The 24,577-nt window shown below is 39.4% G+C and overlaps 1 protein-coding gene across 3 annotated transcripts in view; it reads right to left on the reverse strand.

Annotated features, from left to right (window-relative positions):
- Nucleotides 1-24,577, reverse strand: part of Hdip1 (HDAC and MIER1 interacting protein 1) — a 33,680-nt gene that overhangs the window by 3,596 nt on the left and 5,507 nt on the right. Inside the window, exons 2-4 of one of the 3 annotated variants that reach the window (XM_085682040.2) lie at nt 23,892-23,988; nt 12,916-13,098; nt 6,450-7,470 (exon numbers count right to left, since the gene is read on the reverse strand). In XM_085682040.2, coding sequence (XP_085538166.1) covers nt 7,352-7,470; nt 12,916-13,098; nt 23,892-23,988 — 399 coding nt within the window. In that variant the 3' untranslated portion in view covers nt 6,450-7,351. Of the gene's footprint in view, nt 1-6,449; nt 7,471-12,915; nt 13,099-23,891; nt 23,989-24,577 lie in introns of those variants that run through there. The other 2 variants (XM_085682039.2, XM_085682041.2) reach the window with 2 other exon arrangements.

Genomic DNA, 24,577 nt, shown 5'->3' on the forward strand with positions numbered 1-24,577 from the left:
GCTGGAGAGACACCTCAGCAGTCAGGAGTGCGGCTCCTCTTCCAGAGGACAGCTGTTCAGGTCCTGGAGCTCACCACCACCTGTAACCCAGCTGATCTCCATGGACACTGCACACACGTGGTATTAACTCACAGACATGCACATAAACAAAATAAGTCTTTAAAATTAAAAAAAAATGCGATAGTTGTTTTTATAAATAAGCAAGTGGTTTCTTGAAATGGAATCTAGCACAGGTGAAGATGCTCTCAACAGAGTTAAAACAGAATTCCAGGGGTCTAGAGACAGCCCAATAAGAGTACTTGTTGCATTTGTAGAGGACTCTGGTTTCATTCTCAGCAACCACATGGTGGCTCACAACCATCTGTAACTCCAGTCCTAGGGGAGCCTGATGCCCTCTTCTGGCCTCTGAGAGCACCAAACATTCACACTGTGCATACAAGTAGGTAAAACATTCAAACACATAAAATGAAAATAAAATCTTTAAAAGGGACTGAGGAACTGGAGATTACCGCGCCAGCACGGTCTGGAACCACGAGTCTCGGCGGAGGGTGTCCAGGTTGAATGAAATCCACACAGCACGAGGTTGAGGTGAAACAGTAGCTCGTTTATTGTTCTGCTGGGGCTAGCTTTTATACCATGGCACCAAATGGGGAAGGGGCTGCGAAGGGACTGTCACCTGACCCAAGGAGGAACTCTTACCTGACCCCAGTAGAGGTCAAGGACTGATCACATGCACTCCACCTTCACCTGTCCCCAGTAGGGACTGTCACCTGACCCCAGCAGGGATCAAGGAATAATCACGTGCACTCAAACTTCCTCATCCAACTCCAGGAGCAGAGGGAAGTTAAGGTTCTTTGCAGATAAGCACCTCAAATGGGGGCAGGGAAATATAACTCGGGGTAGCAATTCCCACAGGAGATATAGCACCTAATGAGTTTGCAGAAGGTCCAGCGTCCTCTTCCAGCCTCCGTGGGTGCCTACACCCGTGTGCACATACCCGGACACAAATAACATAATTAAAATGTTTTTAGTGGAAATGTGTCAGTTGATAAAGTGGCAGCATCTGAGAGCACTGATTCCAATTGTTAAAGAAAGTCTACTAGGAGTCAAGTGCTAAAGTAAGAACCCCCACAGCACAACCCGACTTGAGGATCCATAATCACAGCCAATCAGCAGCCACCAACATCACGGCAAGGTCCTCTACCACTGAAGTCTCAAATGATCATTAGCATTTTCCAGGAGTAAAGCATTTATAGGTTAAGGAACTTCTCGTTTGGTTTCTGTGTTTTTGAGTCTGAGTCTCACTATGCAGCTCTGGCTAACCTTGAACTCACTATGTAGACCAGGCTAGCCTCAACTTACAGAGATCCACCTGCCTCTGCCTCTGGAGTTGCAAGGGGTTAAAAGGGTGCGCCAACACATCCAGTACATTTTTTTGCCATAATGCTACTCAATATCATGAAAACTATTTTTATCTAGACTTGGAAACAAAGGTGTGATTTGCTTTGTTTCAATATTCATTTTGTTGCTGTAGTTTGGAACTGCGCCTCTGAAGCTGCTACGATTCCAACAAGCCACCACACAGACACACAGAGAAAAGACAGACCCTTCAGTCCCTGAAGCTGCAAAAACTGGACAGCCACATCAAAAGAATTAAACTGAAGCTACATCACACAAAAGGATCAACTTAAAATGGACTCGTTACGTAAGACCTGAAAGTAGAAAACAACTGGGGGCAAGCTCCAGTGTAGGGCATTAATGGGTTTTTTGGCATCACAACAAAAGCAGAAACAGAGGCTGTGTATGCCAAACTAAGTCTTCTGCCCTGCAAAGGACAAAACAAAATGAAAGGCAACACACAGAATGGGAGTAAATAGCTACAAGACATACATGGTTTTTGTTTTTGACCTTTTGAGACAGAGTTTCTCTGTGTAGCTTTGGAGCTGTCCTAGAACTCGCTCTGTAGACCAGGCTATCCTCAAATTCACAGAGATCAGCCTGCCTCTGCCTCCCGAGTGCTGGGATTAAAGGTGTGCACCACCACCACCAAAATGGTTTTTGTTTTTGTTTTTTTGAGACAAGGTTTCTCTGGAGCTTTGAAGCTTGTTCTGGAACTCAGTCTCTCTCTGTCTCTGTCTCCCTCTCTCTCTCTCTTCAAGGCAGGGGTTTCTTTGTGTAGCCTTGGCTGTCCTGAAACTTGTTCTGTAGACCAGGCTTGCTTCGAACTCACAGAGATCCTTCTGCCTCTGCCTGAGTGCTGGGATTAAAGGCGTGCGCCACCACATGTGAAGGACTTAATACCCAAACTACAAAGGACTTTAAACAACTCAGTAGAAAGAAAACAAATAACCTTGTTAAAAAGTAGGAAAAGGACCAACACAAGCATCTCTCAAGACACACACATGGCCAGCAGGTATCTGAAAAGGTGCTCACAGATCAAACCCATGAAGAGGTACTGTCTTGCACCTGTTATTGTAGCGATCACACATACACAGTACTAAGTGCCAGCATGATGTGGAGAAATGGAAATCCTGTACACTGGAGTGGGAATGTAAACCAGAACACCCATTCTGGACAACAACACGGAGGCTCCTGGAATGAGATGGCTCAGTAGGTAATGCGCTTGCTGCCAGGCTCGCTGACCTGAGCTCGACGGGTGGGACCCAGCCAATAGAAGGCCAACTCCTACAAGCTCTCTCTCTCTCTCTCTCTCTCTCTCTCTCTCTCTCTCTCTCTCTCTCTCTCTCACACACACACACACACACACACACACACACACACACACACACACACACCGTATTTAAAAGATTCTATTATTTGTGACAACAATGATAAAATGCAGGATTAAGTGAAGTTAAGGCAATCAGAAGACAAAGGACGTAAGTTTCAGTTACGCAGACGTTCAAAGCCCTGTATATGAGGTGACTGGTAACATTACTACTGTCAATTACTTTACAAATGGCTGAGAGGCCTTTTTACCTTTCTTTAAAATCTTTTTTTCATACAATATATTTTGATAATATTCTTTTCCTCAACTTCTCCCAGATCTTACCCCTACTTCCCTAACTTCAGGTTTGTTCTCTTTCTCTGCCCCTCTGTGTGTGTGTGTGTGGCTCTGTCTAAGGAAAACAAACAAAAAGGAAAATAAAAACAGACAAACTAAGTCAGGCAGTGGTGGCACACACCTTTAATCCCAGTACTCAGGAGGCAGAGGCAGGTGGATCTCTATAAATTTGAGGGCAGCCTCGTCTACAAAGTGGATTCCAGGACTGTCAGGGCTACACAAAGAAACCCTGTCTCAAAAAATAAAATCGCTAAGAAAAAATAACAGAACAGAAAGCACACACAAAGAAATATGGAGTCTGCTGTGGGACAATCTTTGTACACTTTGAAGGCGTGTTGCTCATTGTTAACAAAAGGCTAATTGACCAACAGCTAGGCAGGATTTGGGGGGCAGAAAGAATGCTGAGAAGAAGGGTAGGGTCTGAGGAAATGGGAAGTTCACAGATGAGATAAACAAGCCTCAGGGCAGCACATAGATTAATAGAAATGAGTTAATTTTTAAGTGTTAAGAGCTAACTAATACAAGCCTAAACTATCGGCTGGGCAGTTATAACTAATATTAAGTCTCTTATGTTAATATTTGGAAGTGACTGCAGGGACACAGAGAAACTCTGCCTACAAAAAATCCATTTTGTGTTGGTCAACTACACCTGGGCACGGGGCTCACCCTGGAATGTGGTTGACAATACAGATACTACATTGGAGAAAACTGATTTTCCTTCCCCAGAAGGTATCAACTGCAAATAGCTTCTTGGTTTAGGGGTGGGGCTGTGTCCACTTCCCCTCTGAAAAGAAACTTTAAGTGTTCTATTCAAAGAACTGGTGAGACAGCTCAGCAGTTAAGAACACCAGAATTTGGTTTCTAGCATCCACATTGGGCAGCTCACAGCCACCTGTAACTGTGGTTCCAGAGACCTGACGCCCTCTTCTGGCCTCCTTAGGCACCTGCACTAATGTACATCTATACACCCACAAGCAAAAAAATAAAGCCTAAAAGAGAATTAGAATGATGTAATGATTTATGTACAATGTAGCTCAAGGCATCCTTACAGTGGAATGATTGTTTATATTTAAAATAAAGAGCAAACTCAAGCCTCAAACAAACTGCTCCCGAAATGTTTTAGAATATCATGAAGTTGAGCGGAGCAGGGACTCGTTTACTTATTCTACTGTTGTGGTAAAGCATCGTGACCAAAGGCAACTTAAGAAAGGGTTTATTTGGCTTACATACCCCAGAATCATAGTCCCCTAGAGGAAGGCAAGGCAGGACCCTGGAGGGAACTAAAGCAGAGACCATGGAAGAGCAGTGCTTACCAGCTTTGCTCCTCCTGGCTTGCTGAGCCTGCTTCCCTACACACCCAGGCTCACCTGCCCAGAAAAGGCACTGCCTGCAGTGAGCTTGGGTGCCCCCCACATTCACCATCAAGATGAAGCCACAGACTTGGCTACCAGCCAATCTTATAGAAGCACCTCAGTGAAGATTCCATCTTCCCAGGTATATCTAAGATTGTGTTAGGATAACAAAACCAACCAGCACAGGGGGTAAACATCCACATCTGTGATTCGGCCTCCCTCCCAAATTACTTTAATCTTGTCCACATTTGCAAATATTTTCAACACACCTAACCTAATCTTTTAATTATCTTTAAGAGATCTTAAATAATCATATATGGGTAATACCACAGAATAAAGTTTAGGATCAAGTAATTAAAGAACTACCTGCTCCAAGGACATTTGATAACAAATAAAACCTCAACACCAGAGACAACACAGTGCTCTGGAGGAGACACCTAGACAAATCGATTAATTCTTTAAAAACAGCTTGCAACTAAAATGACCAGAAAATAAAGTGTTCAGAGATTGCCTAAATAAGTTAGGCTGCAAACAAGGAAAACCTAAATTAATTTGCTCCTCTGACAAAAAAAAAAAAAAGGTTGAAATAACTTCAAAATTTAACACTATCTGAAATAATTTCTACACAGCAAGCTCAGCTATCACTTATCACGTTATCATATTCCATGAAATTTTAACTTTTCTTTAAAAATATTCAGTTTTGAATGGATAAGTTGTTACCAATGATTCTTTATAAAGAGACGCTTCCTGGACAAGCTGTGCTTTACTCCCACAGCAATGGAGAAACAGGCACTGAGAGGCTTACGTATTAATCACTAGCAAGCATTTTTGGCAAAAACTTAACATTTTTATGTTTCAGAAATAAAAAAAAGCTTTATTAGGAGTTTCAAATGCATAGAACTGCAGCAATATCTGCAGGTGCAGACAAAAGAATCATGGGTTCCAGGCCAGCCTAGGATACACATCAGGAGATCCTACACACTAAGAACTTGTCTCAGAGACACTGCTGAGAAACAAGGGAAAGAAGGGGAAGAGAGAGGGAGGCAAGGTGGAGAGAATTCCTGTCTGCAGTGTCTCAAAAGCTCCCTCTGCTGGATGCCAACTTATGGGAGAAAAATGTAGACCTGTTGAGAAATCATAGAAATGAGATGTCCCCTCAAGTCTTGAGCAGCTGAAGACCTGGTCCCCATTTGGTGGTTGTTTAAAAAGATTAAGAGGTGTGGCCTTGTGGGAGGAAGTATGTTACAGGGAGTAAGCTTTGAGACTTCAAAAGACTTGTGCCATTTGGAGCTAGCTCTCTTCTTCTAGTTTGTGGTATGATATGTGAGCTCTTAGCTAGCGCCCCAGCAGGCTGCCACCTATTATCTCCATTACACCACCATGAACTCCAACCCTTTGAAACCATAAGCCCAAAATAAATTCTTCCTTGTCTAAGTTGCTTTGGTTCATGGCATATTACCACAACAGTAGAAAAATAACTACCACGTGACTTATAAGGATAATTTTACATCTCAAAAATAAACATATACATACTAGAAGGGTACCTTAAACAGGCAAAAATGTCTGTCTAAGCAGGGGCTAACAAAACGCTCAGTGGTTAAGAGCACATGTTGCTCTTACAGAGGACATCAGTTCCCAGTCAGAGGCTCAGGGGCACCTTAACTCGAGCTCCATGTTATCCAACATCTTCTGCCTTTTCAGGCACTGGTGTGTGCATGTGGGGGTTTGCATACATTTTAATGCATGTGTACACACACATACAAAATAATAAATTAGTCTTTTAAAAAAAGTCTACTAAACAGTGACTCATTTCCCTAAGCAGCTATGGGAATTCCAAGCAAACTGGGAAAGAAAGAATGAAAGGAAGCAAAGCTGTAAGTGTGGAGGAATTAATCACAGCATTAGTGTGTCAACTTGCAGTGTACTGGTGTGTCAACATACATGAAGCATAAGAACATGACTTAACATTGGAAAACTGGCTGAAATATTTTACAGACTTCACTAGGACAAAGAGCTATACCACACTAATCTACTCACTTTCAATATTAAGGTTTATTTCTTTCCAGGATGAAGTAACAGTTTAAATAATTACCAGAATTTATGTATAAATGAACATTCATTCAGACAAAACATCACTGTTTACAAGTAGCTAAGAAATATTTTGCATGTAATAAATATATCTTGTGTTTAGATTAACAGGCACCATCTTGATAACAGAAAAGTTTTTTTAAACCAATAAATAAACATTCAAGAAAACAAGGTGTTTATACGATACAGCCTTAAATGCTTTTCTTCATATAGCACCCAAATTTCCTAACTGTCTAGAAAGTTTCTGAATATATAGCTTCTACCTTAAATCATTAAAATAGTGGCCAAGAAAAAGGTCAATTGAAGACAGAATTAATAATCTATATTCGTAATTCTCCATTTAATAAAATATCAATTACCAATTTATTAAGTCAATGGATTGTATATATGCAATCTGTTAATGATGAAAGCCTGAAATATAAATATTTAAAAGTCACTCTCGACAGTACTTAAAATATTGCATCTCTGGTGCAAACCTGAAAACTACGAAGCATTTTAACTGCCCCGGTTTTCCTGTCCCCTCCACTCCCAGTCCTCTCGTCCGTAAATACCCATCCAGTTTTCGGGGCTTTTATTTATTTATTTTTTTCGGTACTTTTTTTTGTAAATACATTTAGTTATATCCCAACACAAAACACTGATAATAATCCTTGGTAAACAAGGAAATTCCAGCAAAGTCTAATCCCACGGCTTTGCTCCCAAAGTGTGGCACCCGACTAAGTAACAGAGAAAAAAAAAGCAATCAATGGCCTCATTCACAGTCAGAATGCTCCTGAGAGTCCATAGCTGTTTGAGAATTTGCTGATGTAATCCTGAAGAAAGTGTCAACAAACTGTGCAGACAAATATCAGAGAATAAGTCTTTGATTGATAATTTTTCTATTTATTTCTGCCAAGGCGACTGAAAACACGAAAGCCTTTTCATCAGAGAGGTTAGCATAGATGTCAATTTCCTTTTCCTGTTTTTCTGTTAAAAGAAAAAGGGAAATCTTAATACAAATGTGCAGATGCAGTAGTTTAACAACATTTCTCAGGCTTTTGAGTATTTATTAAAATGACAAATATACGCAATACTACAATGCTACTGAACTATAGTTTTAAAAAATGACACAAATGAGGTTTGAAATGAAGACTATAATTCTATTCATTTTCTAATATTACGTAGTTTCTGCTAAAATCTTGTTTTTTCTTTCCCTTCACTAGCATAAACTGTATCTGTCAAAATTAATTTTTCACCCTAAAAGTTACTCCCTTCTGAACAAAGAATAATTTTCTGAACATATTAACATCTTCACCTTAGCCTCACTACAGAAACAATAGCCAACTTTTTGACATTTTTCTCCACCGAATAACAAATGCAAACCACATTCAAAGTACAAAATTTGGAAGTTAAGCAACTTCCCCAAAAGTCATAAAATCAGTTAAAACATCTTTGTGTTTATGTTTCGAACTATTTCACATTTTGCAATAATTATATTTCTGATTTAATATTTTGCTATCTGAATCAAAGTTAAGCATGCATATAATTTGGCCAATTCATTTTGTCAAAAAAAGTTCTAAAAAATGCATCCCTATACACATATTTCCTAATTTCCAACTACCTCCCCGAGCTGTCCTTCCTGTCTTATAAAGACAGATCTCTGTCTATGCAACGGTTATATGATGCTCCTTCGTGAGCTTTCTGCATTATTTTTCTACTTTAGAAAACCAGGATTTTATTGTTTTTTATGTTTTACTGCCATCTCAAACACTGCATATCCCTTCATCTTATTCTTAAATCACAACTTTAGTAACATCAATTTTCAATGGCTACATTATGTCTACGAGTGATTTTACTTTTTTTGAAGTACTACTCTGAAGAATCCTATTTAACTCTGTGTGTGTGTGTGCATGTGCCAGCATGCACATGTATGACACTGCACACAGGTGGAGATCAAGGATGACTAGTTTAGAGTCTGTCCTCTCCTCCCAAGCGGGTTTCAAAGATCAAACTCAGGTGGTCAGGTTTGGCAGCAAGGGCCTTTACCTGCTGAGCATTTCACAGCCTCAACTGATTATTTGCTTAGCTCTCACTTCTAATTCAACTCAAACTGTCTCAGTTGTACAAATCTTTCAGAATATTCACACACTATTTTATCTTCGTGGAAAGATCTCTCCAAGTCTCCCCAATCTGCTTCATCTGAAGTGGCTGTTCTCGAGGATTCCAGGGCAAGTATTACCCTGGGATTCCTCTTCAAAAGGAGACTCTCCATCTCTCCTGAGTTGGCTGCTCTCTGCCCTAGATCCCAGTATTCCTTTTTGATTTTCTTCTTTGTGGCGTGTGCAACTTTCAGTAGCTTCCTGGGAAAGGAGTGTGGGTAGCTTGAAATCCTGAATATCACAAAGTATCTTTAGTCTATTTTCACAATAAATTGCAATTTGGTTGAAAAAGATTTGCAATTTCCCCTTAGAATTATTAATGCAATAAATTTTCTTCTGACCACTGGTACCACTGTTGAGAAAACCCAAACTTTTTATAATATTTTTTAAATTACTGCTAAATTTACACACCATAAAATAATGCACAAATTCTTTAGAACCTGAATATATTCTGACGGATTCATATATTCATGCAACCCAAATATTAAGACATGTGTATTGTTCTGACTAAAAAAAACACCTCCCAGTCCTGGACATTTGAACATTTGGGTCCCAGTTGGTCTGGGGAGGTTTAAGTGATGTCGTCTTGATAGAGGAAGTACGACATAGAGATTTAAAAGTCTTGCCTACTTCCTTTGCTCTCTCTGCTCAAGGCTACAGGTGAGGATGCGGGCTCTTTGCACCTGTTCCTGCCACCATGCCTGCCATGCCTCTCCACCATGATGCTTTTCGCATTCTGGAAGCATAAGCGCAAACAAGCTCTTCTACGCGGTGCTCTCCGAAAGGGCGCTGACATGCCACAGGCCCTCCTCACTCCACAGGACTCCTCAGGCTCTTCCTGTCACTTCCTCAATAGTCACTCCGCCCTGCCTGGTGACACAGTGGATTGTGTTTTTTCTTAAATGTCAATGATCTACTGTATGTAGCTTTCCTTCTGTGTTTTAAAACTTCCTTAGTGCTGTTCACACAGTAGTCTATTCCTTGATAGTCAGAATTCCACTATACTCAATCAAATATTTTGATTATTCTGAAAAAAAAAAAAACTAGGCATTTCTTTTTCTTTAACAGTGATGATATGCTTTGTTCTAATTCTTGACCTTTCACTGGACTGGGAATTTCAGAGGCCCTTTCAGTGTCTTTCAGGTTTGGAGAGATTTCTGGAAGTCATCAACAATTTCCTCGTCTTCTATCTTCTAAATTCTTTTACTGAAACCATAGATGCTAGCTTTTCAAATTGGTCCTTATCTTCTCCATTCTATTTTCTCAATCTATTTTTATACTTCCTGAAGTCTTTCTTAAATTTTATCTTTAAACCTATTAAACTTTTTCATTTTGTAACTCACATGTTTTGGCATTTTTCGTATTTAAAGCGATCCTTGAAGACTACTTTCTAGGCATGTTCTGTCTTTGCCCTGCACTGACTCTCAAGCGTCTTGCTCCTCCTGCTGGGGCAGCATCTTTTTCTTATCAAAGATGTTAACACTTAGTTTCCTCTCCCTGAAAAATACTTTTTCTCTCCCCATTTTCTTTTTCTTCTTTTTCTTTATTCTTGGCTTTTTCTACTAGATGCTTTCTTCTAGAGATCTTCTAGTGATTTTATATTTAAAAGTATAAAATGGCTGTTTAGAAGCAGCATGTGAATATGTGGGACCTGACTTCAGTCATGGTCACTAGGTGCATCTTTGTATGTTCATTGTAGGTCTTTTCTCCTGGGCTTTTCCAGTGTTTACCATGTTCAATCTTAGAAGAGAAAATGAAAAAAGAGCTTTTTACACTGCTTTTGCCCTCACTGTCTGGTTCCCTAGACCAATACTCCTTTTTCTTTTCCTTTTCAAAGTGTCAACTTGGTGGATAAAGGACTCTCTTTTTTCATTTTCTCTTCTTCCCGGTCTTTTTTCGCCAAAAATAGAAAGCAAAAGTCAATTAAAATATTTTTATGTGGTATCAAGTTTTTCTGATTAAGATTAAATTATAACTTAAAATTACTCTTACTTCAAAGTTTTCAAGTTCCTGAAGAGCAAGGGTCCAATAAAGGCAGAATAAACTAAACCAAACAGCTACTTAGCCCTACAAAGCATTCCTAAGAGGTCTTTTGTAAAATTCATGGACATCCCTCGTGTGCTCTATTTAGAGATCAGTGAACACATCACCCTCCTATTTCCACTGCAACACAGCTTTCTGCACTCACACACTGCTTACGCTGTTCTCCAGGGTTCAGCAGCTGAGACAGAGACCGTATGGCCCACAAAGCCTAAAATATTTACATCTGGGCTCTTTACAGAAAAAGTTTATTGAGGGCCCAATGTACATAAGAGATTCCACTTTATTCCAGGTATGATGGGATATGCCTATAATCCCAGCTCTTGGGAGGCTAATACAGGAAGACCTTGTGTTAGAGAACTTGGTTAGAGAGCCTTGGATAAATAGCAAGATGCCACCTTTTTAAAACGGGGTAGAAATCCAAATCATATCTTGAAATTTTATCAAAATCAAACAAAAAACAAAAAAAATTAAATAATTTGGCTTCTGGGGGTGTAGTTCTGTAGAATGATACTTGTCTAGTATGCAAAAGGTCCTGGGTTTAAGCTCAAGACTGGAGCTAGAAGGAACAAGGCTTTCTTAGAAAACATAGAATACCTGTCTCTGTCTCCCACATGCTGGGATCAAAGGCATGCACCATTACTCCCAGCCAAAAATATTCTTAAACGGAAAATATCTGAAAAATATTCACTGCCAAATAAATGCTTCCTTTTTCAAGTACTAATAAAGTGAATTTTCAGTGCTGTGTACACAGAATCCGGATGTGCTCAACAACACAGCCTTTGTCTCCCCCCTGTCCTGTCAGACTCTCAGTCTCGCATCATAAGCGCCCTTCCCCGTTGTTTTCAGCTGAGAACAATCATCTGTTCTGACCAATTACTACATCTTTTCTTCTTCTCTATGGACTTTTCTTGCCCAGTTTCTATTCCAAAATAGCCTTTCAAGTAAGAGTCTCTGCTGACCTCATTGCTAAGAATAGTATAACAGAAGAAAAGAGGAAGATTACTCCAAGAATTGAGGAATACCTAAGTGAAGTCTTACACAACAATTCATCATAACACAAACTTTGTTCTTTAAATGCACAGTATCAATGCACTTTTCATTTTGGTAAAAGCTAGAGACAGCTATATACCAGAGAAATCATAAATAATTCTGTGTCTCAAATACCATTTGTGTTTATATAGGAAACTATATACAGCTAACTACAATTATAAATTTATTTCACTGGAAATGAAATCATTTTAGCTGAGAGTTCTACATAAATACAAAGAGCAACTAACTACCTGACTCCCCTAATCATTGGTGTCAAAGTCTCAATTCTCATACAGGTATTACAGGAGACCATTATATGATTCTTCTTACTCTTTGGTGGGGGTCTTTTTGAGAGAGTGTTTCTTTGTGTGGCCCTGGCTGTCCTGGAATTGGCTCTTGTAGAGCAGGCTATCCTGGAACTCAGAGATCCACCTGCCTCTGCCTCCCGAGTGCTGGGATTAAAGGTGCACACCACCACCGCCTGGCTATTTCTTGCACTTTTATATGCTGAAATCTTCGATGATAAAACTTTTTAAAAGATGTATAAACAATGGATAAAACTTTTTAAAAGATGTATAAACAATGGAAAAAGAGAAGCAAAAGTCCTAGCTGACGGCTAGAAACAAGTTATGAGTAGAAACACTACTTATCAAAAGAAAAACACCTGAAAGGGAAAGCAGAACATACTTTGGATCAAGAATTTACCTAACTATGAAAAAGCCAATTGTGTAGGAAGCATGTAAATCTCCCAAAGAGCAATTTAAAAATGCACAGTAAAACAGTTTAGACCTGTGTTTTTAAAAGAAGGTACAATCATTTTTATTGATATTCGAAACACATCATACACATACAATTATCTTTAACTTTTTTACTGCCAGTTTGTAACAATGTGGATTTTACCTAAAGTGGGACTTCAGGTTTCTCAAAAGAATTTGTGTTTTGTTCTCATTTCAAAACTAAGACTGTAAGGGCTGAGAGCGTAGCTCTGTAGTAGAGGTTTACCTGGCCTGTGTACTGGGCTCAAAACCCAGTACTGCAATGGAAAAAAAAAAAAGCTTTTTTTTTTCTTTCACAAACTATGAATTGTGATTTTTTTTCTAAGTCCAAGAGCTCAGAGCTTCCACCATATTCACTACTGTTATCTAATTACGATCTCTACCAATTTAATATTTGAAAAAGGGCTGCTGGGACTGAGTCATACCTCTTTCTTCCTCATGCTTTTTGGCAGCTGTACTTTTAGGTCTTCCTCTTCCTCGTCTGATATGATCTGAATGGCTGTTACTTCGAGATCTCTTTCTGTTTTCTAAATCTTTATTTACTGTAGAATTTATCTTCTCTCTCCTAACTCTCTCTGTCCGCCTCCTCTTGGCCTCATGCTTGTTTTCTGTATGGATGAATAAAAGTGGTTTATTTTAGGCTTTGCACAACTGTCTGCCCAGTTTCCAGCGCCTCCTCTAACTTTCTAAACCACACCCCCAGCATATTCTGTACTGTCTAAAAGTCCCACCCGTATCTTCCCCACACTCACACACAACAAAGAAACAACAGAATTCCATGTAGGTAGAAAAAAAATCCTTGTAAGAGAAAACAAATTTCTTCACTTGGCAACTTTAATTTCAGCCCCTGTAAGTTTAAAAACTCCACAACAACCTTCCCATGTCTTTCATCTCATTTCCAAGTCTAACACAGTAAAATACATGGAAAATCCACTGCTTCCTAACTCTTACCCAAATTACAGATTGAATTATGCCTGGCAAATATGCAGAAGCAAAACAGGCTTTAGGCATAACAAAGGTTACAATAAAAAAACAACCACAGAGCAACCATACATCATGGTTTTAAAGCACAGAAAATAGAGTTTTCACAAAGAAGGTAATCACTGATGTAATAGAATTTTGTTCCATAAGTGGAGTAAACTAAATACAGAAACTTTACTAATATAGTATTTTATTATTGCAAAAATCACTCCCCTACAACAAACTAAAAGGTTAGATTTTTTTTTTACTTCAATATACATCTAACTTCAAAAACTAGAAAGCTAACTCTCCAAATAACCTAAAATCACAATGGTAAAGGGGAAAAGGTGGAAACTTCAAGACCAGTCTGAGCTACATAGTGAGAATATCTTTTAAAAGGGGTGGGGCATAGCGGTACATGCCCTCAGGAGGCAGAGGTACGTGGTGGGTCTCTGTGAGTTTGAGGTCAGCTAGGTCTACCTAGTTTCAGCACAGCCAGAACTACATAAACAGAGTGTGCTTTCAAAAAAAGGTGGGGGGAGACGGGCATTAAACCAGTATTAATTATCTCTACATGCCATTGCAGAATAGTTTATCCTAGGCCTAAGACTAAAGCATACTGAATTACACAAAAAATAAGAATATTCAATTATTCCAGACTGCAAGAAAAATACAGTTGTGAATTTATTGGAAAATGCAGGGTCCAACTTGAAGAGGGCTCTAATGACCATAACAGTTCAATTTGAGTATAAAAAAAACCATAACTGTAACAAACTGAAACATGTCAAATATCCTAACACCTCTAGCATATGACATTTAAAGTTCTAAATACTTAGCCACTATAGGAATAATGAAGCTGTTTCGTTTGTTTGTAGATTTCCTTCCTTCCTTCCTTCCTTCCTTTCTTCCTTCCTTCCTTCCTTCCTTTCTTTCTTTTTTGAGACAGGGTTTCTCAGTGTAGCTCTGGCTGTCCTAGAACTCATTCCATAGACCAGGTTGATCTTGATCCATCTGCCGCTGCCTCCCAAGGGCTGGGATTAAAGGTGTGCACCACCACTGCCCAGCTAAACAAAGCTGTTTTTATCTTTCTATTCAGACCATATCATTTGGCAGCCAAAGAGCATTTTCATTCTTAAGCTATTAAACCTACTAAATACATGAGTGCTAGAATCAGTGTCGCCACTTTTCACATCAACAACTGTTAACATCTCTAACAGACAGACGGGCTTCAAGTACCTACCGCAGTCAGGCAAAAATTAAAATAAAGAATCCAGTCTCAGGGGTTTTTGTTTGTTTTGAGTAAAAGCTCATGATTTTATTGTCTTATAACAAAATTAGCTTAGTGGCCCTTTCTCCTTTAATGGCTCCCTGTTCAAATGCTCATGTTCCCGTAGATATACAGTTGTTCAACACACTCACACCTTAGCACAACCCTCCGTAGTTTTAGGTCTTTATGGAGAACAGGCTTAGCCTGCCCATGGCAGTCAGTTTCCTATCGCAATGTTGCTTTCCCTAGGCATACCAAGAGCCTCTCGCCTTCTTGTACTTTATCACTTTGTGGGGCTGGTGCTTGCCATACTTCTTGCACAAAGTCTGGTGGGTCTAAAGAATGTTCACCGTGTCTGCAGGAAAAGTATCGACACTGAAAGCCAGTCTCATCATTTTTAGACCCAACTCTCAGCTTATAAAAAAGCAGGTCACTTTAGGAATGTGACAGCCCACAGCACTGGATACAAGCACAACAAAGTTTTTCGTCAGTATTGTATCACAGCAACAGAGAAAGAACTAGGGCAGTGGGAAAACACAGCTATGAACATACGCTGCTGTGGTGGTTTGAATGAAAATGGCCCCACAGACTCACAGGGAGAGGCATTATTGGAAGTGCAGCCTTGTTGGAGTAGATGTGGCCTTGTTGGAGGAAGTGTGACACTGGGGGTGGGTTTTGAAGTTTCAGAAACTTAAGCCAGTCCCAGGCTCTCTCTCGCTTCCTCTTTCTGCTGCCTGCTGATCCACATGTAGAACTCTTGGCTCCTTCTCCTGCAGCATGTCTGATAACAAAAATGGACTAACCTCTGAAACTGTAAACCAGCTCCAATTAAATGTTTTCCTTATTAAGAGTTATTGTGGTCAGCCGGGCAGTGGTGGCGCACACCTTTAATCCCAGCACTTGGGAGGCAGGGGCAGGCAAATCTCTGTGAGTTCAGAGTTCAGGGTCAGCCTGGTCTACAAAAGCCATTTCCAGGACAGGCTCCAAAGCTACAGAGAAACTCTGTCTCCAAAAAAAAAAAAAAAAAAAAAAAAGTTATTGTGGCCATGGTGTCTCTTCACAGCAACAAAAGCCCTAAGAAACTTGGATACTCAAGTCATATTAAGAAATTATCGATAATGTCTTCTAAGAGTATGGTGTTTGAAGATGGTGTGTTTTTTTTCTAGGGGTCTGGAATGTTTTCCCTTAATATCTTATCTGATACCTCTTCAAAGCCTATTATGTCATCCTCTTTCAAAACAAACATGTTTTTAAATTATATCATGTTGTTTTGTAAAACAAATTGTAAAACAGTATCATCGTAGAAACTTCAGAAGACAGAAGCAAAAAAGAATAAAAATTGTTTGCTTATTAAAAAAAGACTATGGTGCTTATAGTTTTAAAGGTCTTGTTTTAGGGTCTAGCAAGACAGCTTAGTCAGTAAAGTGCTTGTCACATAGTATGAGGACTTAAGCTTGAGCCTCAGCACCCACATAAAAATATGGGCATGGTAACATGTGTTTGTAATTCCAATACTGGACAAGTGACAACAGGTGGATCCTTAGGGCTTGCCAGCCAGGTCCCCTACTTTAATCAGAAAGTTACAGGTCTTATTAAATATCCTGTCTCGAGGGCTGGAGAGATGGCTCAGAGGTTAAGAGCATTGCCTGCTCTTCCAAAGGTCCTGAATTCAATTCCCAGCAATCACATGGTGGCTCACAACCATCTGTAATGAGGTCTGGTGCCCTCTTCTGGCCTGCAGACATACACACAGACAGAATATTGTATACATAATAAATAAATATTAAATAAATAAATAAATATCCTGTCTCATAAAACAAAATTATTAATTCTAGATCCTGGGCCCTATAGCTACCCACCCACCCCCTTTCTCTTCCTTCCACCTACTGTGATAGAGCAGTCATTATACAGAGGGGATATTAGTTTATATTCCTACCTGCTTCCTGCTTCTATGTCCTTTGACGTACAGGCCACTCCAGGTCAGGCTCAGTCCTGTGAAGCTGAACTTCCTACAAGCCCCTGATGCTGGCTATCTCATGAAACTTCTCTTTGGACCTGAAGGCCTACTAGCCCTTCCCTGAAGGTCGGGTCACATATGCTCCTTTTTACAGCCCAGCCTGTACGAACACAGTTCCCAAAGAACAAGTGGATAGCTCACAACAAACCATACCTGAGGTTGACCTCTGGCCTCTGGGAACATTTGTATGCACACTGTTGGCAGAGGCTGCTTGTTCATTTCCTGGCCAACACTCCACTTGGAGCTTGTTTTCTTGGCAAAACTGTCCCTGCCTCGACCACTGACAAAATGCACAATGTATGAACTGGATAAGCAGGATACAATAAAAAAGACTGCCAAACCTTGCCAAGACAGGGTAAAATGGTTTTTAAAATTTTCCTGCCTCTGAAAATGGTCTGTCAGTTACTCTAGGCCTTAGTCAAAGCTGGCTGCTCCAATGTTGCAAATAAGACTTTGGGTGATTGCCCAGGTAGCCAACTGTCTCAGTCATTTATTGCACATTTTGGAAGTTGCTTCATTGCACTTCCTGCTTAGTCATGTAATATTACCTCTCTTCTCAGGTGTTCAATGGGGTTGGAGACTAGATAGTCGTAGTTACTTTCCTCTTATGACTTAGCCAAGCCATTTCTAATACAAGACTTAGACTCCTTAGGATAGAATAATTATTGAAACATTTAGCATAAGTTTCTTGCTTAATATTGTTTATGCTGGTTGTAATTCCAATTTTTATACTTGATATCTGTTCTTATTGTATATAGTTTTGTATAGGGTTTGGAACTCTTATTTAGACAATAGGGGGAGGTGATGGGGAACCTCCTTCAGCCAATGGCCTTTGAGAGGCTAGACCAGGTTAGGCGTGACCTTAGTTACCAAAAAGCCCACGGGTCTGTCTGCTTGCCACACCTGGATGTTGGATTCTGTTCCTGTTCCCCGTTGTGATCTGTGAGCTCCCCTTTAAAAAAGAACCCCTTATTATACCCTGTTCGGGGCTAGTATGGGGTTCCTTTATTCATGTTTCCCCACACCTGACGTGTCTCTCTTCATCCTACCTTGAGTTAACACCCCAGCCCTGAAAGAAAGCACTGCAAACCAAGGAAAAATTAGAGTAATACTTGTGTTAATGGAAGACAGGAAATACAATGTTATGTGTGTTTATTTTTTCCTAGAACTTCCTAGGTATGAAACAACTGAAAAATTTGTTCCAGAAATAGAAACACATGTAACTATAATACATACACACAGGGGTGGGGGGGAGGAGGGGGTGCAGAAATAGAATGAATGTGTGAATATACAATTTTAAGTACAATCCTGAGAATATGGCAGAAAGAAATTCCAAAGCAAAACTGTGCAGAAGACCTAAAAACAAGTGGCTTGGCTTACAGCTTGCCTGCCCTGTGTTTTTCCTCTCAACCTCTAATAAAAACAGTTCTTGAACTTGCTTCTATTTTTAAGTTATTTTACTAACAAGACTAAGAACCCACAAAAAGGGAACCCCTGACACTGTTCTTAGAAGTCAAGGGTGGTTGGCCTACAACTCTCAATCTTCCCACTTTGTTAAGGAATATTTATTTACACTGTGTGAAGATGCGTCAACAATAAAGAGCTGAATGGCCAATAACTGTGCAGGAGAGAATAGGCAGGACTTCTGGGCGGAGAGAAGGACTCTGAATCTAGGCGAGTGAGAGATGCCAACAAGACACTGAAGAAGTTGGACATACGGTACAGAGAGGTAGCTGAGTCATGTGACAAGATGTAGATTAATAGAAACAAGTTGATTAAAGTTATAACAGCTAGTTGGAAATAAGCCTAAAGGTCAAGCTTTCATAACTAATAAGAAGTCTCCCTGTCGTTATTATAAGCTAGTGGCCCAAAGGAAAGTTCAACTACACACCTTGGCCTCCTGAGTGCTCTCTCTCTCAAAAAGTGAATTTATCATTTTAAGATTTTTGTTTGTTTGTTGACCTTTGCCTGTTCATGAGTAATCATTTTCCTTTTTATTCTGCTCTCAATAAAAAAATAAGGTGATTATTTGACTAAGCATCTACCCACTGAGCAGTGAACAGGTAAAATACTAGTGAATTCCCGAATATTTTTCTCACCTTTCAGTGAAGTCTTATAACTAAATTTGACTTATAATTCATTTACATTTGCTTCTACAAGTTTTATAATTAAAATTCTAGAAAGAAAAAAGATACAGCCAGTAATTAATGTAAAATAGCACATCTGAAAAATAAAACTTAAAGATATAAAACAGAGTTAATTAATATTTCCCTTTGTAATGGTAATTGGCTAACTAGTTGGTTCAGAACTTCTCCAGGGAGTGGCTCCATGCGGGGGAGTGCGCTGATCCCTGGAACCCACACGGTGAAAGAAGCAATTTTCACATGTTGTCTTTTTACCCTGCCTTTAACATGCATGCCACGCCAGTTCCCACACATACAAGTAAATAAATGTAGATTTGGTAGAGTCACAATTTTAAGAAATACCGTGTTTCCTTTACTTCCTCTTTTAAAGCAATCCTTGAATATGGCATGTAGTGGTAGAGGCCTATAAATGGAAGACTGGGACCATCCTATGCTAACACTATTGTAGGCCAGCAGGGGCTACATAGCAATAGCCTCAATTTCAAGTTTAATTGCAAGGCTTTTGTACATGGGGGACAGGGAGCTCAGTGGGTAAAGATGCCTGATGCACAAGTCTGACAACCTGATTTAATCCCTGCATCCATGGTAGAAAGAAAGCACCGGCTCCTGAAAGTTATCATCTGACTTCCATGTTCAATGTAGTACACGGGTGCTAGCATACACACATACATATAAAATAGTAATAACAAAATCTGAAAACAACCGTGACAGGGATGAAATCTAAGGCTAAAATTTTCTCCCATTAATCTACAGGATACTTCAAAGATACTTTGCAAACTCTCATTCAACCATTCAACTTAGAAATCTTGACTTAGTAAGAATTTTTACATTATTATTTTATGCATATAAGTGTTTTGTCCAAATGTATTTCTATGTATCACATGTTTATAGTGCCCCTAGAGGCCAGAAGAAAGTACTGGAGCCCTTGGAACTAAAGTTACAGATGGTTGTGAGCCTCATATGGTTGCTGGGAACTGAAACCAGGTCCTCTGGAAGAGTAGCCAGTGTTCTTAACTGCTGACGCATCTCTCCAGCCCCTTGAATTAATGTTATTTAAAAAACCAAACAAGCAAAAAACTTATCTATTTCATACAAAACAAACAAACAAAAAACCACAGTAATACATACCTCATTTGCAAATAAATCAAAGAACAATTGTCTAAGGTTCTAGGTTCCTACACAAGACATTTGTTGTTATTATTATATTTATTCTATGTGTAGTTTTGTGTGCGTGTGCATGCACAAATGCGCCATGCTGCAGGTCAGAGGACAGCTTATGCGAGTTGGTTCATTCTTTCCACCATCGGGCCTGGAGATTAAAATCAGATTGGTGGGCTTGGCAACAATGCCCCATATGGAGCAATCTCACTGGCCCCCAATCACTTCTTTTCTTCTCTTTTTTGGTTTTTCAAGACAGGGTTTCTCTGTAGCTTTGGAGCCTGTTCTGGAACTCTCTCCATAGACCAGGCTGGTCTTGAACTCACAAAGGTCTGGCTGGCTCTGCCTCCCAAGTGTTGGGATTAAAGACATGCACCACCACCACCCAGCGCGATCACTTCTTAATAAACCTTTATTTAACACTTAATTAACTCTCTTCCTTTCACCAAAATTCATTTTAAACATTTAAAAATTCCTATCTTTACATAATAGATCATTTATTATTTATCTTTACTCCCCAGTGCTGAGGGTTAGGATTAAAGGCATATACTACATAACAATGTTTTGAGAAGTTTTCCATAGTAAGTTCGTAAAAAATATCATTCTAACTAGTACTTATTGTTCTCTAAAAGACGCACCCTATTTTAACCAGTCTCCCACTCATGACAGATGGTTGCTAACATTTGCTGCTGCAATATGTTGCCTTAAAAATTCACATAATCCTTTGTGCTTATAAACAATTAAGGCTCTTTAAGTTACATGCCTATTCAAAAAGAACTACAGATATTAGGTAGCTATACTTGAAACTCCCAGAAATTGCTTTAAGACTGTGCTAAAGGCTCTGCCTCATACTATCATGTAATTACTGTGAACAAAAGGTCATGAAAAAATTCATACTTGCCAGTGAACATTGTGCAAGGCAGATTAACGGAATAGAATGTCAATGATTATGGAAAGGTCAGAAGGCTGCAGATCCAGAGTCTAATTACAATTTATCCTGGGCTGTCTTTTTATCCTTGAGATTATCAGGCTTCCACTAAATAAAAATCTCAGCGTGTCCTCAAATAAGATCAGAAAGGTATAACAGAGCTTTTTAACTCATCTACATAGTATTTCTTCTAATGAGTTTGAAAGGCAACTTAATTTGCAACTTTTTTGTTCTGTTACTTTTTAAAATTCATCAAGCTGCTACCATTTTGAAACATGGAATCTGAGATAACCTGGGCCACTGTCACTCCCTTGGCACCAGAATAAACTCTTTCTGCTTTTGAGGTGAGAGTTACATCTTTGTGTTTACTGGACATATTTTGACATGTTCATAAAAACATAGTATAACTGATATGGTATGCTTATAGATAGATAGATAGATAGATAGATAGATAGATAGATAGATAGATAGATAGATAGAAGTATCGTATATAATCCAATGTCTCCATTAAGTACACATACAAAGCAAATAAAATGAACACATAAAAAGCTGCCTGAACTCCCATGTTTACTCCAATACCATTTACAACTCTTCAGATCTTGGAATCAACCCAAGTGTTCATCAATAGCCAAATTAATGAAGAAAATCACAATCTCACACACACATAGACACACTAACATTCATGAATATTATTCAGCTATCAAAACTGAAATCCTGCTGGGCAGTGGTGGTGCATGCCTTTAATCCTAGCACGCAGGAGGCAGAGGCAAGCAAATCAAGTCCAGCCTGGTCTACAAAGCAAGTTCTAGGACAGCCAAGGCTACACAAAGAAACCCTGTGTGTGTGGCATGGGGGAGGGAGGGGCCTCTCAAACTCTAGCATTTGTAGCAATGTGACAGAACCAGAAGATATATTAGCTATTAGTCTTGTTGCCCCATTGAAGTAGGAACATGAGGTCTGTCATGCTGTGCCTGCATTAAGGAAGCACAGAGAACACTAGAGCTCAGCTCCCTTCCTCCTTTTCCTTTAGTCTAGAAACACAACCCATAGAACAGAGCTGCCCACATTCAGGGTGGATCTTTCCTCCTCAGTTAAAACTCTCTGGAAGAGGCCTCAGACATGCCCAGAGACATGTTTCCTAGATGATTTTCAGTCCAATAAAGTTGACAATGAAGATCAGCCATCACAAACAGCATCACATTAAGCGAAATAAAGGATAGAACAATGCTGTACGTTGTCATTCACGATTCTGAAATAATGGTACAAGGCACAAAGGAAAAGAATGAAAATAGAATAAGTAACATGTACCAAAATAAACCTTGACAGAAGGAGTAATTCTAGTGAGTCTATTGCATAGTTTGTTAACTACAGTCTGCAATGATTGATAACATATTTCCAATATCCAGAAGACTCAGAACCTCCCACAACAGAAGTGATAAGGGCTTGAGGAGATGCAAATACTAATAACCTGGCCATAGACATTACATACAACTCAAATGTTTGTTATACCTCACAAATTACTTACAAGAATTACGTATCAATTACATTTTTCAAATGCAGCCAGGTGGTGGTGGTGCATGCCTTTAATCCCAGCACTCAGGAGACAAAGGCAGGCAGATCTCTGTGAGTTTGAGGCCAGCCTAGTTCACAGAGTTGAGTTTCAGGACAGTCAAAATGGTTACACAGAGAAACCCTGTCTCAAAACAAAACAACAAAAATTTTTATCCTTCATCAAAAAAAGCTCTTTGCAACAGATGGAAACCATTACAGGAAACCACAACCAATTAAAATGCAGAGTTGTGGAGCCTGACCCACCAACTGATACATCTATAACACAACTCCTGCACCTAAGACTCAGAGATCACTGAGAACAGTGGGTATAGGATGATTCTAAGAGACAGAGGAACAAGAAGTTTGCTGTGAGATTATGTCTCTTAGAAATGTCAGAGAAATTATATCCATGAAGTCTCACCAGCATGGCTTGCCTGAACAGGGATGAAACCAATAGATATACTAACACAGAAGAGGAAGTTCATGAAGCCTCAATCCAAGACAAAGCTAAGAAATCCTGAGAGTGAGAGAAACAGTATTCCTCAAGAAGGAGCATGTCAATTAGTTATCCAATAGCATATGGTCAGGCCTGAAAACACATACATACAATTAATATTATATGGGCTGAGCAGACTGTTTATATATTCCTCTCTCTCTCTCTCTCTCTCTCTCTCTCTCTCTCTCACACACACACACACACACACACACACACACACACACACATATATTCAACAACAAAGGAAAAAAGTCAGGAATTTGAGAAAGAGAAAGGGGTTATACAGAGAGGGTCAGGTGGAGGAAAGGGAAGGGCAAATGATGCAATTATAATCTTGAAAAAATTATAATTAAAACAAAAAACTCCAAAGTTATTACAAATTTTGCCAGCACTGTGAAAGGGAACAAAAATAAAGACAATGATCCACCAACAGGGGAAGTGATAAATGGTGGCACATCCATTTATCCATTTATCACACACCGAGCAAGACAAACAAAGGATGGAAAAACTAACCACTTTGTTCAATGACAGAAGCCAGATAAAGAGTCTCACACACTGTGATTCCACCAACAGGTCAGTAGCAAAGAGCGGCAATGGAAGACAAGAACAGCAAGGGAGACGGTGAGAAACTGGGCACCCACACATCAGAACCATCAAATGGTAGGCTATATGCTGTCTTTCACTTTATATCCATTACCACACTTATTAAGCCATTTTGAGTGCTTTTAAATAAAATTTTAAATAGATACAAATACGTTAGAACTATACTACACACTCTATCAATATTATATTATAAGGGAGTTCACATTTAAGTAAAATGAACTCATGTCACAAGTTGGTTTTCGAGAGCTAAGCTGCTGTGTTTAATTTTCACAATTACCTGTAGAAGATGGAGATTTCTCTGAATGTTTAGCATTTAGAAGTTTTCTGCTAATAAATATATAACCACAGGGACATGATTTACATGCAACAGGAATCTGCAGGAAAAAAAAAGAAAAATTGGATTACTCTTCTCCCATCGTTAGATTTCTCAGTACTCATGAAGTCTCTTGAATGAACTACTTGAAGAGCCTCTTTGAGGTAATTACTATTTCACAGACTTTCGCATTTTCCTAGTGTTTATCTTACAGTACCAGAATGATAAATACTAAACAATGTAAGTGTGGGTAAACGTGAACGACCAACAGAAAACCCTGACAGATCAGAGCCAGGAGGTTAAATATGACGAGGCAGCATTTCTACACTGTTACATTGATAGCAGTTTACAGCAAACTGAGGAAAAGAGGGAAGTTAAATAATACGAACGGAAGACTGTGAGACTCAGCTTCAATATTGAGAATGGAAACTGAAAAATTAGATTAGCTATATTTCAAAGAATGAAAAAACAAGAAATGAATCCAAACCAAACTACTGATCATGTGAGTAGAGCCCAAACAACTGAGGGTTCTTAACAGGGCAGGAGAAAAACCCGTTCTTTTGTCTGTTTGTTTGTTTGCATTAAAGTACTGAACACTAGCCAGGCATGGTGGCACACACCTTTACTCCCAGCACTTGGGAGGCAGAGAC

Source organism: Myodes glareolus, chromosome 22 (genome assembly GCF_982192425.1).
Source record: "Myodes glareolus chromosome 22, mMyoGla1.1, whole genome shotgun sequence".
Taxonomy (NCBI): domain Eukaryota; kingdom Metazoa; phylum Chordata; class Mammalia; order Rodentia; family Cricetidae; genus Myodes; species Myodes glareolus.